This window comes from Orycteropus afer, unplaced genomic scaffold, assembly GCF_000298275.1.
Source record: "Orycteropus afer afer isolate SDZICR_OR568_19922 unplaced genomic scaffold, OryAfe1.0 scaffold00061, whole genome shotgun sequence".
Lineage (NCBI taxonomy): Eukaryota > Metazoa > Chordata > Mammalia > Tubulidentata > Orycteropodidae > Orycteropus > Orycteropus afer.
In genome coordinates, this window is record NW_006921648.1 from 4,034,445 (window position 1) to 4,049,833 (window position 15,389).

A 15,389-nucleotide genomic window follows, 5' to 3' on the forward strand; every position below is an offset into this window, starting at 1 on the left:
TAAGCCTGCCGCTTCATCCCATGCCTCTGGGTTCCACTGCAGTGGTCTCTCTGCCAGGTGTCTCTCTCTGCCAGGGAGTCTCTTGGCTGCGTGTCTCTGCCAAGGAGGTCCAGTGCAGGGATCTCAGGTCCGGGGACACACTCCACTGCACCTCTAGCTCTTCTCTCCTGATGGTAGTGGAATCCCACCTGTTTTCTTTGAATAATTTTGTTTTCCTGTTGTGAGTATACACAGATCGTACCCCAGTTCAGTCATTGCTACATGTGCAATTTAGTGACATTGGTGACAGTCTTTGACTTGTGTAGCCTTTCTCACCCTCCCTTTGTGAGTTGTTCCTCTCCATTGGCATGAACTCACTGCCCCCTGAGGTTCCTGTCTAACCCTTCGAGGTGATGTTGTCAGTTAGATCCCATACAGATAGACCTTACAAGAGCACAGTGCTTACAGCAGATCTTTTTTACAAGTTAAGCTAAACTATGGTTTGGTTTTAAAAAGACTTCAGGGGACAGTTTTGGCTTAAGGTTTATAAATTATGCGGGGGTCCACCTACTCTCCATGGTTCCAGAAAGTCTGGAATCCATGAGAATTTAAAATTACGTTCTGAATGTCCCCTCTTTTAACTCAGCCCCCCCCCTTTTTTTGTTTTAAATTAAGTAGATTGCTCAGCCTTCCTTCCAAGGAGTGGCTGGTGGGTTTGAACCACCAGCCTTCTGGTTAGCAGCCAGATGCCTTAGGCACTACGCACCAGAGCTCTCTTTTATTTATTTTCATTTTTGCAGCGTTCTTTCTTCCCCTCCCCTCCTACTCTGCCACCTGTTTTTGTAAATAAAATTTATGTGAGCACAGCCCAGCCTTTTCATTTCTGTAATGCCTGTGGCTGCTTTTGCTGTAACAGCAGAGCTGAAAGTTGCTACAGAGACCAAATGGCCCACAAGGCCTAAAGTATTTACTCTGGCTCTTTAGGAAAATGTTTGCTGACCCCTGCACTAGGCTGGCATCCTTACCGGCTCCTAGCAGGTTCCTGACCCTGCACTGAGGTCTGTGGCCTATGTGTCCTCCAGAGTGTCCCACAGGGCCAAGGAGAGGACCTTTATGTGGCTGTTCACACACACAGCCTCCCGTTTGCTCCTGTCAGGAACCCAGCACGGCTGTTGGAATGGGTATGACTGTCCTCATCCTAGAGTGGAGGGAACCGGGTGACGATGAGGACGGAGACAGCCTTGTTCACTGTCGCAGCCTCAGCATCCACCAATAAATATCATGAAAGAACAAAAGCAGGGGTCTTGACATGCCCAGGCCTCTGGTTGGCCAGGCTCACTCTGTAATGGGCGACGCCATCCTGGGGCCTGCCGGCCTGTTTGGTGCCATCTCACAGGCTCTGTTTCTGTTCCTCAGCTCAGAGCCTTTGGACCCAGCCATGGAATGGTCGGCCTTCACGGAGCGGGATGCTAGGAGTGGCCTGGTGATGCAGCGGCCGGGGCGGCCAGCCCTGTTGGTCAGCAGCACGAGCTGGACAGGTCTCCAGGACCCTCCTTGGGGATTGTTGGGATGAGCACCTGGCTTGTGGTGTGGCTTTGGGGTCCCTGAGGAGGAAGGGGAAGGGGGATGGGGCAGTGTGTGTGGGGAACTTCTAGGATCAGGCCCATGACATTCAGTCCTCTCTCCTTGTAGAAGACGAAGACTTCTCTGTTCTGCTGGAAGCATTAGAAAGTAGGTGTGTCCTGTCACCAGCAGCTCTGGGTGTGTGTGGGGCTGTTGCACTGCTCACTTGGACTTGGGCATCCTGGGTGGGCAGCATGTTCTTATCCTCAGGGGTCCTGGGTGTGCTGGCCCGAGGGCGGTGTGGGTGGTGAGGTGGGCAGTGAGTGCCCATCTGAGTCCCTGAGTGAACAAGCCCACATCCAAACGCTGCCTCAGGGAGAATGAGCTCAGCCCGACTGGCCACAACCGGCTGGCTTCCCGGCCAGGTCCAGACCCCTCCTCAGCCTCCTCCCCAACCCCACTCACCTGAGTAGGTGATGCTGCTTTGTCCTTCATGTATCTGTTGCTTTTTCAAACACAGAGTTTGAACAACTGACTGTTGATGGAGAAAACCTTCCTTCTCTTATCTGTGTGATAACAGGTACCACCTGGACCCCGTGGTGTACCTCTGTTTACATGGCGGTGGGGGAAGGGGTGGAAAGCAGGCAACTTTAGGGTATCTGTCGTCTGCCTTGATGTCCATGGTGGCTCTCACCCACCGAAGTTCTTAAACAAAAAAAGTCCAAACCCACCGCTGTCAGGTTCACTCTGACTCATAGCAATCCTACAGGACAGAGTGGAACTTCCCCGTAGGGTTTCCAAGCTCTGATGGCATAGTACCTAAGGCATCTCACTGCTAACCAGGAGGCTGGCAGTTCAAACCCACCAGCCACTCCTCGGAAGGAAGATTGGGCAGTCTATTCTGTAGTGATACTGCCTCAGAAACCCAAGGAGGGGTCGCTGTGAGTTGGGTCCAACTCGACGGCAGTGAGTTTGGTTTTTGTTTTTTTAATCTTTACGAAAGCAAAGTGCAAACCAAACCCCCTGCTGTCAGTTTGATCCTGGCCCCTTAGGTTTTCCAAAGTTGTCAATCTCTATGGAAACAGGCGGCCATGCTTTCCTCCCTCGGAGCGGCCGGTGGGTTTGAACTGCTGACCTTTACATCAGTAGCTGAGCACTTAGGGCCTGTACCACCAGGGCTCACTGCAGCTCTCAGGTGGGGTTTTTTCACCTGCTTCTCAGGGCTTGGGACTGACCTGGGTACTGGCCTGACTCCCAGTTAGGCCCCTGGGGCCCTATGTGGCTGAGATGGCCTGCCAGCTCCCCGGAGTCTTAGAGTGGGTGGATGGGACATCTGGGACGTGGCTGCTCCTGCCCTGGGGGAGCCCCAGAGCCTGAGACTGTGGCCAGGCATCGGGGGTCAGCACGTGACCTCTTCTCTCTGCCAAGGCAAAGGCCCGCTGAAGGAACACTACAACGGCATCATTAGCCAGAAGCGTTTCCGGCACGTCCGCATCTGCACCCCGTGGCTGGAGGCCGAGGACTACCCCCTGCTCCTGGGTAAGCACGGCCCGGCACGAGGAGGAGTGAGGAGGGGAGGGTGGTTTAAAGGTGTTTTGCCCTGGTGGTGCAGTGGCTAAAGTACTTGGTTGCCGACTGAAAGTTGAGCAGTTCAAACCCACCAGCTGCTATGCAGGAGACAAAGGTGGCAGTCTGCTTCCACAAAGATTACAGCCCATGGGGCAGTTACACTCTGTGCCACAGGGTCTCCGTGAAACAGCACCTGCTTGACGGCAGGGAGGTTGGTGTTTTCAGTCTAGTTCCCCGGTGCTGCTGTAAAAGAAATACCACAAGAGGGGGTTTTGTTAAACAAGGACCTATTTCCTGACAGTGTTGTTGTTGTTGTTGTTGTTATGTGCCCTCGAGTCGGCTTGAAGTGTGAACTCGGGATGCTGCTCTAGGGAAAGGCCCATGCTGTTAGCCCTGGGGCAGGTCCTTGCCACAGCTTCTCGAGCATTCTCAGCCATTCTCAGCGTCCTTGGCGACCTCCCTGTAGAACCTGTCTGTTCACCATTGGCGCTTGTCTGTGTCTAACCTCCTTTCATGTCTCAAAAACGGGTAGGTTTAAGACAGGAATGGCCTCATTAACATAACAAAACCTTATAGGGATTAGATTCTAACAGATTATTTGGGGGCACAGTTTGATCCACGACATAAGGAGACACTCTAGGTCAGGATATTGTACAGGCAGACCTCCGTTTATTGCTCTTTACAGATAATTGCATTTTTCACAAACCGAGGGCATGTCGCAACCCCACATTGAACCCCACGTTGAACAAGTCCGCCGGCACCCCTTTTCCAGCAGCGTCTGCTCACTTCCTGTCTCTGTGTCCTGTTTTGGTCATTCTCACGATATTTTAAACTTTTCCATCATACTACTGCATGTGTAGTAGACTACAGTATAGTGTCAACCAAACTTTTATGTGAAATAAGGAACCAAAAGGGCTCGCGATTTACTTGATTGCGACAGCACTGAATTGAAGTGCTCTGGAACCGAACCTGCAGTCTCAGTTCTGCCTGTAATCGTCTGTAAAGGGCTCGGTAGTGAGTGTTTACTTGTCTTTGTGCCACATTCCAGTTTGTTTTTTACATACCTTTAAAAATTGAAAAACTATTCTCAGCTCAAGGGCCAGAAATACATACAAACAGGCCTTGGGCTGATTGGGCCCTGGCTTGGGCCCCGCTGCGGTGGGGGGTCCTGGGAGGAGGGCAGTGTGGGGCCTGCCCGGCAGCTGGTGGCAGGCGCTGGCTGGATGCCAGGATAGGAGGCTGTTTCCTGGCACAGCCCAGGTGGCTGCCTGGTGGCCCAGAGCTGCTCACCGTGACCGAGTCCGTGTCCTGCTCACCTCTGCTCCTCCTGGGTCCCTACCTCTGTGCCCTGCAGTTAGTTCTGCTCTTTGCCTCAGGAGAAGCGCTGGGCCCGGGGTAGGGTTGGGTCCCCAAAGAGTGGGCGGGTGATGGCTTTGGGAGGGACACAAAGGAAGCATTAAACAGCGTGGACTATGTGCAAGAACTTCACTGCCCTTTTAATCTCCGCCTCATTACTCCGAGGAGGGGTGTCTTGGCCCAGTGTTTGGATACTCCTGACATGCTGTTTTGCAGCCTCGGGCCTCAGAGAGCCTGTGATGGGCAGGCGTCCCCAGCTGGTGGTCAGTGACACTGACTTGCTTTGCTGTTTGCTGACTTGCAGCGACCCCATGGGACAGAGCAGAACTGTCCCATAGGGTTTCCTAGGCTGTCATGCCCACAGGAGCAGGCTCCCAGGTCTTTCACCCGCGATGTGAGTGGGTCGTTCAACCTGCTGACCTTTGGGTGGCGCCACCATGCCCCTTTTAGTTGGCTTTCTCTTCACAGTCAGAGCTGGTTTTCTGTTGGGTCCGATCCTGGGTCCTTTTAAAATAAATTGTGGTTTAATAGAAAAAGTGAGTCAATTTAGATAAAAGCCAAAAAAAAGAAAACCAATCTCACTGCCATTAAGTGGATTCCAATTCACAGCGACCCCACTGGGTTTCTGAGGCTGTAAATCTTTATAGAAGTAGACTGCCTCATCTTCCTTTTGTTGAGCAGCTGATGGGTTTGAACCATTGACCTGGTTAGCAGTAAAATTCCTTAGGCATTCGCCCCCAGAGGTCCTTAATTTAAGTAAAAGTAGCATGTAACTGGGGAGCTCTGGTAGCATAGTGCCTAAGGCACTTGACTGCTCACCAGATGGCTGGCGGTTCAAACCCACCAGCCACTCCTCAGAAGGAAGGTTGGGCAATCCTACTTCCGTAGTGATACTGCCTCGGAAACCCAAGGAGGGGTCGCTATGAGTCGGGTCTGACTCGAGGGCACATAACAACAACAGCATGTAACTGGGAGCTCTGGTAGTGTAGTGCCTAGGACATTTGACTGCTAACCAGAAGGCTGGTGGTGCAAACCCACCAGCTGCTCTTCGGAAGGAAGACTGGGCAGTCTACTCCTGTAGAGATACCACCTTGGCAACCCAAGGAGGGGTCACTATGAGTCGGCATCAACTCGACAGCAGTGAGGTTTTTTTTGTTGTTTAGTTTGTAACTAACAGGCGGGAAGTTTGACACAGAGCAGCATGGTCAGGAGTGGTGTTGGGCACCCTGCCAGGGTCTCTGGCCCTCGCCAGGCTGCTTGGCATAAGCCATTGTATTTGAGGCTGGGGAGTCCCTGCATGTGCATATGGTTAACTGGTTGGCTGCTGACTGAAAGGGTGGAGGTTTGGGCCCATCCAGAGGTGCCGTGGGAGAGGTCCTGACGGTCTGTGTCTGAGGTCTGCCACTGAGAAGCCTCTGGAGCGCGGTTCTCCCGTGACACACGTGGGGTCGCCATCCGTCAGCCAACCTGATGGCGACATGTTCACCGGACTGGGGTCTGGGGCTGGCCCAGGGGCTGCAGTGGGTGCCGGGGGGTACTGACTCCCAGCTTTGCAGGATTTGTATCCATGTTCTGATCGGCCCCTCACCTTTGCTCACAGGGTCGGCGGACCTGGGTGTCTGTCTGCACAAGTCTTCCAGCGGCCTGGACCTGCCCATGAAGGTCGTGGACATGTTTGGGTGCTGCTTGCCCGTGTGTGCGGTGCACTTCCGCTGGTAGGAGCTGAGACCCTTTCCGCCCCATGCAGGGTCTGACCGCCTGGGCCACACTTGGGGAGGCGCCCTGTGCCCCGAGGAGTGGGAGCCCCCGGCAGAGTGTGTGTGCGGGGAGCCCCACGGAGGAGGCAGGACTTCCACCTGGCACGTGTGGAATGAGACGTGCAGAGTGCCGGCCCCCCGTGCAGGGCTGTGTGGGGAACAGGGTGGCGGCTGCAGCGGCCTGAGGTTGGCCGTGCATCCCTTCCTTTATGGGTCTGCGTTCATGCAGTTGAAGGGGAATCAGTTAAACGGCTGGGACGCTGGGACTGCTGTCCGTAGCAGACACGGGTGGGGAGGGTGCTGTGGGCAGCCTTAGACAGGAAGCCGCGGCCCATCCTGGCTTCTCAGTGCTGCTCAGAAGCCACGGGTCGGAAGTACAGGGTGAGCTTAGGGTCTGCGTGAGCCGAGCTCTGGCCCTGCAAGTCAACCCCTGGTTACCCGGTTTCCCGGAAAGCCCGCCTCCAGTGCGGTTGCTTCTCGCCTCGTTCTCTGGCCGATTTAAAACAACTCAGCTGTGGTCTTGGACTACATCCTTAAACTCAAATACCACCCACTGGAACAGCAAAGCTCCCCCCACCCCGTTAGTGGGTTTGACTATTTTGATGTTCGGTCGATTTTCCTTACACACAGAAGTTATGTCCTGTCAAGTTACCATGAACACGGGGTTAATGAATATTGAGCCGCTGCTCCTGGGGAAATACTAGGTTAGGCCCCTGTGAGCCTCGGGTCACAACACTTACATCAGCCAATCCATACATAACCTTATTTAATAGACACTGTTTATTTCAAAGCTTTATTTTGTTGCTGAGAATACACACAGCCAAAAGTACACCGTTTCTTCTTTATATGTTGCTGAGAATACACACAGCCAAAAGTACACCATTTCTTCTTTATTTTGTTGCTGAGAATACATGCAGCCAAAAGTACAGTCGTTTCTCCGTGGACAGTTCAGTGACATTGATGAGTTCCCCGAGTTGTGCGACTTTTCTCACCCTCCTTTTCTTCTTCCCTGTTGACATCATCTCACTGCCCCCCAAGCCTCCCATCTCATCTCGAGTTGCTGTTGCCAGTTTGAGTCATCGACGTTGACCCCACGGCCAGCAGCAGTGCCCCCATGGCTGAGCGACGCTGGTGTGACACCCGTGTTCTGTGCGAGGCACACGAGAGCCTCCCGCCCTCAGGAGCGCCTCTCGGCGCCTCCCGATGAGCAGAATCACGTTTTCACAAAGATGTCAAAGCAGGGCACCAAGCAGACAGACCCGAGTCTTGTTTGCGGAACGAGTGCTGAGACAAGAAGGCAGGGCGTTGGCTTGTTCACCCCGCGGGGAACGTGTGCACGGGGTGACCCTGGGCTGACCCGGACCTTTCCCTGCGCTGCACCCGTCGGTGAACAGCTGTGAAGGTGCTGCGGGTAGTGCCTGGGGTACAGATAGGTCTTCTCCATCCAGATCCAAATCTGAGAACACACTCTCTGCAGCCAGCCCCCCGACTGGCAGCCTGGGGGTGGGGTGGGTCAGGGTGGCACCCCAGGGTTCCGGATTCTTCTCCAGGCGGCCGGGGCTCTCAGGCCTCCCGATTCTCTCTGCAGTTTGCATGAGCTCGTGAAGCATGAGGAGAACGGCCTGGTCTTCAAGGACGCCGAGGAGCTGGCCGCCCAGCTGAAGGTAGCCGTGTCTGCCGGCACCGGCCTCTTCCAGCAGGGCCCCGGGGGCCGTGACGATCGGGATGGAGAGCAGAAGAGGGGGCGGAGGACAGGCAGGCCAGCCGGGCCGCCTCTGCTGTCGGCATTTCATGGGCTCAGTGGCTTGGGAACTGGGACACGATCCCGTCTCCCCTCTGGGCTTGTGGAGTTTGCAGACCGTCAGTGCCCCAGGGAGTGGTCAGGGTCAGGAGGGAGCCTGAGGGTGGAGGGGACTTCCTGGACTAGCTGGGAGAGGTGGGGAGGACCCTTACAACCATGTTTTTTTTTTTAATTGAGGCAAAAATATGCTCATTCAAGTTTCCACACGTACAGGTTACTGACACTGATGGTGTTCTCCAGGTTGTACACCGTTCTCACTGTCCCTTTCCAAATGGTTGCACCTCCATGAACATAACTCAGTGTCTTCTGAACAGAACCCCCCTCCCTGCTGCCCCCGCCACCATTACTCGGTTTCCACATATTTGCTCATTTCACGTAAGCGAGGTGTCTGTCTTTCTGCACAGACTCCCTTTGCTTGGCGTGATGTTTTCAGGGTTCATTCGTATGGTGGGTGCACATTTCTCATCAAGCAAAGCAAAGCATCATCATTCTTGATGATTTAAGACGGGGGTCAGCAAGCTATTTCTGTGAAAGGCCAGATGGAAATATCGTAGCCTTTGCCATGCAGTCTGGGGCAGCTCCTCATCCCTGGCTTTGTTGTTATGTGCCCTTGAGTCGGATCCTACCCATAGCGACCCCTCCTTGGGTTTCCGAGGTGGTATCACTACAGTAGATTGCCCAACCCTCCTTCCGAGGAGTGGCTGCATCCCTGCCCTAGTCATGTGAAAGCAGCCAGACAGTCTGAACAAAGGACAGTGGCTGTGCCAATAAAACTTTATTCATAGACAGGCAGTGGCTGGATTTGGCTAGCAGGCTGAAGAGTGCTGGCCCCAATATGGACAATCTAGCAAAGCCAAAAAGATCATGGACATCACCCAGTTCCCAGCAGACACGCAGGACTGAGCCAGGCAGGGGCTGAGGGAGGGTGCTCCTGGGGGAAGGGCGAGGCACCAGGTCACGTGTGTTGGGAGACGGGATTGCGTGTGGTGGGACAGGGACACAGGAGTCTCTAGGAGAGCAGTCCGGGAGGAGGGGCAGGAAGATGAATTTGCCAGGTGCCGGTGTCAGGATTAGCACGGAGCTGTGCCGGAGGCCGGGCCGGGGGCTGTCCAGAGCGGGGAGGCCAGCTGGCAGACTCCAGGGGAGGGTGACAGGGAGGCTGGTGGCTCTAGGAGGAAGGGCTCTGGGTGGGATGGACGAGGGAAGTCCTGGTCCTTGATTTTCTTGTAGACACTTTTCTCAAAGTTTCCCGATCCTGCTGGCAAGCTGAACCAGTTCCGGACGAACCTCCGAGAGTCCAGGCAGCTTCGCTGGCACGAGAGCTGGAAGCAGACTGTGTTCCCCTTGCTCGTGGACACGTGACCACTCCCTCAGGCTGGAGGTGACGTGGCCCCGTCCACCCGGAAGACCTCCACGCTGCTGTCCCTTCCCTCTCCCCAGAGCGGGCCTGCTGCCCTCCCCCTGCAGGATGCAGCCTCCCCAGTCCTAGGTCCCGCACACGTGTGCAGCAGTGCCACCCAGTGGCCGGAAGCAGGAAGGCCCCTTTGATGTTCCCCCAGCACAGCCAGGGGCTGTTTTTCCTGGCTCCTTCCACAGAGGCCTGAGCACCTCCTTTCCTTCTCCTGCTCTCTGTGCCCTTCACTCAGTTCCTTCCTTGTGTGCGGCAACGCCAGCATCTCTGTCCTCAGGCTCCGTCTCCCGGTGTGTCCGTCTCTGTCTGTCTGGCCTGCCCTCCGGCACGTTCCTGGGATCTGGTTCCTGACTTGAGAGCAGGCCCCACTGCTGCAGTCAGGGCAGACGTTCGGCACGTGAGCAGGCCTGGCTTCCTGAGGAGGCGAGTGCTTGGGCTGGGGACAGTCACGTGGTGTTTGTATTTACACAAATGAAACGCTTCTCTTTGAGCCACGTTTCTGGTTTATGGTGGTCTGTGAAGGAGAACTCCTGGCAGGAAGGGCACCCCCCAACCCGTATTCCATTACGGCAGTCTTTGTAATGGAACTCGGCGCTCTTCAACAGTTTGCGTCCGGCGAGCTGAATGGCCTTCCCCCAGTAACGGTCTGATCTTCACATCTCCCAGCGACACAGCTGTCGAGGTCTACAGCGCTAGCTTCAGCACTGCTATCTCTGAGGGCTCGTCGTAGGGAAACAGTTTCTGATCATGACGGGGCATTGCTTCCCAGGGGATCCCAGCCTGGTCTGGGGACGGACAGCACGAATCAGCACAGCGCTGGGGCCAGGACACGGCCTGTCCTGGGGCGCAGTCATCAGGAAGGCTCTGGGGTGTGTGGAGGGGTTTGCTTGGGTGGGTAGGTGTGTGTGTGTGGAGGGGTGTGTATGTACATGCATGTGCAGGTGTGTGCACATGTGCAGGGCTTCTGGGTGTGAACAGTGTTCTCAGCAGTGGGGGCAGTGCAAGGCTGTCTGCTTGTCTAAATGGCTGCCGCCCCTGCAACCATCGCTGGCTTTTGCGGCTCCTGAACGTTTCTTGTGCTGAGGCACTGCTTCAGGTGCATGCTGGTTCACCTCGTTCACCTGAGGTGTGGATGCCCAGAGGCTGTGTGTGCACGCATACGTGTGTGCAACTGGCCTCCAGGCCTGTGCACGCCCCACCACCAGAGCCTTACTGGCCTGATGCCATCAGGTGGGTTGTACCCACCCTCCTCACACACAAGGGAACGAGGTCAAAGGCTCATGGAACCTGCTGTCACGCAGGTGGGCTGCTGGCTGCCCCCCCTGGCGTCTAGTAAGATGCTGCCTCTCCCTTGGCCCTCAGTGCTTGGCCATGCCGCCCTGAGCCCACCCACCAGCCCTGCAGCCCACCTCCACTGCCAGGCTGGGGTGCCGCCAGCCTGTCGTTCCAGACATTGTTACAGGGACTGGTGGTCTGTGTCGGGGTTTATTTCCTTGTATTTTGGTAATTCCCACCTAACTAAAGTCTGTGGGGACAGGGCAGGACCAGTGGTTCTCTCTCATCTGGCAGGAGGGGCTGGGACCCCAAGGCTTACCTAGTCCGGTTGTGAAGAGCTGGAACGTCTCTGGGTTCCTTATGGTGGATGCAATATAAGCGTCTAAAGCCCGCGAGCCCTCGTGGCAGGCCGAGAGCAGCTGTAACACCCTGGTCAGGGAGAGGATGGTCCCTGGGCAGTATAGGACATCTGCAGGAAGAGGACAATGTCAGTGCCGGGTTGCCTGGGGCCCAGGGCCTTAGGGGCCCAGGGCTGCCTGGGGTCCAGGGTCTCGGGGGGCTCAGGCATTGCTTTGTACCTGTGGAGCAGCAGGGGCATTAGGCCTGTGCTTTCAAACGGAAAGGCAGTCACTAGGGCAGGGAAGGAAAACGGGAGAGGAAAGCTGCCTGGAGACACAGCCACAGACGGTGCCCTGCTGACTGGCCTGCCGCAGGCCGTCCCCAGACGTCTGTGCACGGGCCACTGTCCACTGCAGTGGCGGTGTGCTCACTCCTGCCTGCCAGCCGGTGCAGGGGAGATGTCCTGCACCCCTTGCCCTGGCACGTCCATGGCTCCTTTCCCCATGGGGCTGCATAGCTGAGTGAGCTTGCTGTGGAGGGCTGGGGGACTCACTACATACCACTGTCTCAGGGGCGCTATGCTCTTACCAGAAATGGTTGATTCCTGAATGACGGGGTCATGGACCTCTATAAAGACACAAAGATGGGGACGCCACAGGGACAGACGTGTGGTGACGCTGCAAGCCCCGAGGCAGACGGAGGTGAGGCCCGCAGCGCCGCCTCCGCATCCCGACCTGGTGCCCAGCCCGGGGCTCCTGGGCTGCTTGGCGGACTCAGACGCGGGCTTGTGAGAGGCGGGCTGCGAAGTGGACTGAATAGGCTGCTGTGGCCATTTTGGCCCGTGCCTGCGGCCAGCGAAACACCGGCATCTCAAATGGGAGTGGGGGAGGTGCTATGGGGGGCACTTCCCTCGGGCGCTGGTGAGGGAAATCAAGTCCATCCCGCCCCTGGGGCCTGGCTGACCTGAGGCAGTCCCTGTGGCCGGGTCTTCAGGCTTGCTGAAGAACCAGGTTCACACCCGTGGAGCCACTGTAATAGGACAGGGCATGGCCACTGTCTGGAGCCCACTCCTGTTGCCCATTTTACCCTGCAGCCAGACCCCAGCGGCTCTCTGGGTGTCCCGAGCCCTGAGTAGGATGAGCTGATAGGCAGCCCAGGCTGGCGGTACCTGCTGCGATGATAACGTCGGGCTGGAAGGCAGAGAGCTGCGGGGCTGTCACAAGGTCCCAGTCCAGCTGGGCCACCGTCACGGTGGGCTTTTCTGAGTGTTGCGTGTCGTAGCCCGGGTCCTGCCGAGGCGCCATGATGTCTGGCTCTATGGACAGGCCATTTAGGAGGACATTCTCCTGGAGCTGCTCAAGGACTCGGCTGTGACAGTCACTGAAGATGTATGCTCTGGGACGGCATGTTTTGCAAACGGCCAGGCCCGTGAGGCCGGCTCCACTGCCGAGCTCCAGGATGGTCCTGAGTGGGGGCAGGCAGACTCAGCATTGCCAGTGGCACAGGCCACACCTGGCTGGGTGCCTGCCCTGCCTGGTGTCCCCAGCTGTCACCTGTCAGCAAAGGCTGCCGGGTTCTCCACGGCCCACTCTGCAAGGTAGAGGGCGGCATTCCAAGTCACCAGGCCTGTGGTGCCGTGGGACACGATGGCTGTGCTCTCGGTGAGAGTGACTGCATCTCCGGAAGGCTGGGCCAAGAGAGGGGGAGAGGGTTACCCCACGACCAGAATGAAAGCAGCTGCTTTGCACCTTGTGAAACAACCAGTCAGCAGGGAGTTAAACGGCATGGTCCCTTGCACTGTGGGTGCCCTCGGCTGTAAGCTGTTCAGCTGTTTTCAGTACCCGTTATTGGTGGGTGGTGTGAGCACTGTTCTGAGATAAGTAATGTGAGATAAACAAATAGGTAGTATGGACTGCCCTAACTCGTAGGTTCTTAACGTGGTGTAAATGGTTTGTATTTGACTATTAACCACAAAGTTGGTGGTTCAAACCCAACCAATGGCTCTGCAGGAGAAAGACCTGGTGATCTGCTCCTAAGATCAGTCGAGGAAACCCTGTGGGCAGTTCCACTCTGTCCTCTAGGGGCGCTGTGGGTCAGAATGGACTCCAGGCAGTGGGTGTGGTTTGGGCTTTGCTTCTGTGAAGACTGACAGCCTTGGAGACCTGTGGGCAGTTCCACTCTGTCCTCTAGGGGCGCTGTGGGTCAGAATGGACTCCAGGCAGTGGGTGTGGTTTGGGCTTTGCTTCTGTGAAGACTGACAGCCTTGGAGACCTGTGGGCAGTTCCACTCTGTCCTCTAGGGGCGCTGTGGGTCAGAATGGACTCCAGGCAGTGGGTGTGGTTTGGGCTTTGCTTCTGTGAAGACTGACAGCCTTGGAGACCCTGTGGGCAGTTCCACTCTGTCCTCTAGGGGCGCTGTGGGTCAGAATGGACTCCAGGCAGTGGGTGTGGTTTGGGCTTTGCTTCTGTGAAGACTGACAGCCTTGGAGACCCTGTGGGGCAGCTCCACTCTGTCCTTAAGGCAGGCCTCAGCAGCAGCTAGTGACACTGACAACGTGATGCTGAGCGGTTTTCAGCAGAGCTTCTAGATTAAGAGAAACCAGGAAGGTGGGCCTGGAGATCTGCGTCCGCAATCAACCATGGAAGCCCTACAGCTTACGATGGTCTGATCTGCAGCAATCGTGGGGATGGTGCAGGACTGGGCCGGGTTTGGTTCCACTGTGGGGGGTACCATCAGCCAGGGTCTGACTCCACAGCACCTAGTAACAACACGGGCCTCCTAGAGCCCCATAGTGTGTGCTGCTAAAGGGCCTGAGTAGACAAGTCTGAGCACCGATGGTGGCAGAGGACAGCGGAATGACAGCTGTCCACGTTCACCCCCCGGATTCACTGAGGACCCAACACCAGGACCCTCGCTAAGTAAGTAACATGCATTACCTAATTTAACCCTCATAAGGTTAAAAAAAACAACAAAAACCACCCCAAGTTGTTGGTGTCAAGTCGATCCCGACGCATAGCAACCTCACAGGACAGAGTGGATCTATGCCTCAGGGATTCCAAGGCTGTGATTTTGATGGAAGCTGACTGCCTCATCTCCCAAGGACCTGCTGGTGGGTTTGAACTGCTGACCTTCCCTGAGCACTTAACCACTGCGCCATCAGGGCCTTTCGTCCATTAGGTAGGTACCCCTATTTGTTGAAATACTTAGTTTGCAGATGAGGAAACAGAGGCTAACTGAGCACAGAGCTGAGGAGTCAGGATTTGGCCCCGTGTGGGACTGAGCGGAGCCTGAATTTTCAACTCTGTCTGTGAAGGACCCGTGTGTGGCCCATGTCGGGGAGGGGGGTGCACGGGTGCACAGCTCGTACCAGCAAATAGCTGCGGTGGCCCTGGGTGGACTCCTCGGTGGTCAGGACCTCTGCAAGTGCCTCATATAACTCATCCAGGGGCTCCACGTGGACGGACTCGTGCTGGGGACGGACAGGACAGGGCTTCAGCCTGGGGGTTACGCTGGCCTTCGGGATAAAGCAGAGGCCCTGCTGCCTGCCTCACTCGGCCCTGTAGATAGGCTGGGCGGCCCTCCTCCAGGCGGGACAGTGGTCTGGGATGCACGGATTAAGATAAAGGCCTCCAGGTGGCATAAACAGCATGCAACCCCCGTTGTCAACGAGTGGGTTCTGACACCCAGCGACCCTACAGGACAGAGAAGAAATGCCCAATAGGCCTTCCAAAGCTGTAATCTATGGGATCAAACTGCCAACCTTTCTCCTGCAGAGTGGCTGGTGGTTTTGAACTGGTGACCTTTTGGTTTGCAGCCACGCACTCTACCACTGCAGCACCAGGGCGCCTGTGTACTCGAGTATTAACCTTAAGGGCTGGTGACTTAAACCCACCCAGCGGCGCATGGGAGGAAGGCCTTGTCATCTGCTTCCATTAAGGTCACAGCCAGGAAACCCTATGGAGCAGCTCTGCTCTGTGACACGGGGGGTCGCTGTGAGCTGACTTGGGGTGACTTCCCATAGGCCACGTTCATGGTGGGAGGGCCTGGGGGACCTCAGAGGGGTAGTCCCCCTTCAGGGCCATGGCAGCTGGAGTTCATGAAGCCGAGTGAGCACCAGGCAATAGCCCCAAGGGCAGGCACCCCAAATCCAGGGGGTGGTTCTCACCAAGCTGCTTTTCACATGGGCAGCTCCCAAAGGCTTCTTGGGGAGCAGCAGGGGCTCATCTGATGAGGGTCCTACTTCTCTTGGGTGGTGCTGGGGAGACCCCCATGGGGCCCAAACGGGCCATGCTGGTAAGAAGTGGGCTGAGGCCCAAGGAAGCCAAGATTGTTCCATCTG

At 56.2% G+C, this 15,389-nt stretch overlaps 2 protein-coding genes across 2 annotated transcripts in view; one reads left to right on the forward strand and one right to left on the reverse strand.

Annotated features, from left to right (window-relative positions):
* Positions 1-9,387, forward strand: part of ALG1 (ALG1 chitobiosyldiphosphodolichol beta-mannosyltransferase) — a 16,710-nt gene extending 7,323 nt beyond the window's left edge. The window contains exons 6-12 of the mRNA XM_007939719.1: positions 1,396-1,517; positions 1,672-1,710; positions 2,063-2,122; positions 2,971-3,081; positions 6,068-6,182; positions 7,813-7,888; positions 9,256-9,387. Coding sequence (XP_007937910.1) covers positions 1,396-1,517; positions 1,672-1,710; positions 2,063-2,122; positions 2,971-3,081; positions 6,068-6,182; positions 7,813-7,888; positions 9,256-9,387 — 655 coding nt within the window. The remainder of the gene's footprint in view (positions 1-1,395; positions 1,518-1,671; positions 1,711-2,062; positions 2,123-2,970; positions 3,082-6,067; positions 6,183-7,812; positions 7,889-9,255) is intronic.
* A 733-nt stretch (positions 9,388-10,120) lies between these two features.
* Positions 10,121-15,389, reverse strand: part of EEF2KMT (eukaryotic elongation factor 2 lysine methyltransferase) — a 13,527-nt gene continuing 8,258 nt past the window's right edge. The window contains exons 3-6 of the mRNA XM_042780778.1: positions 12,604-12,737; positions 12,219-12,514; positions 11,031-11,180; positions 10,121-10,221 (exon numbers count right to left, since the gene is read on the reverse strand). Coding sequence (XP_042636712.1) covers positions 10,121-10,221; positions 11,031-11,180; positions 12,219-12,514; positions 12,604-12,737 — 681 coding nt within the window. The remainder of the gene's footprint in view (positions 10,222-11,030; positions 11,181-12,218; positions 12,515-12,603; positions 12,738-15,389) is intronic.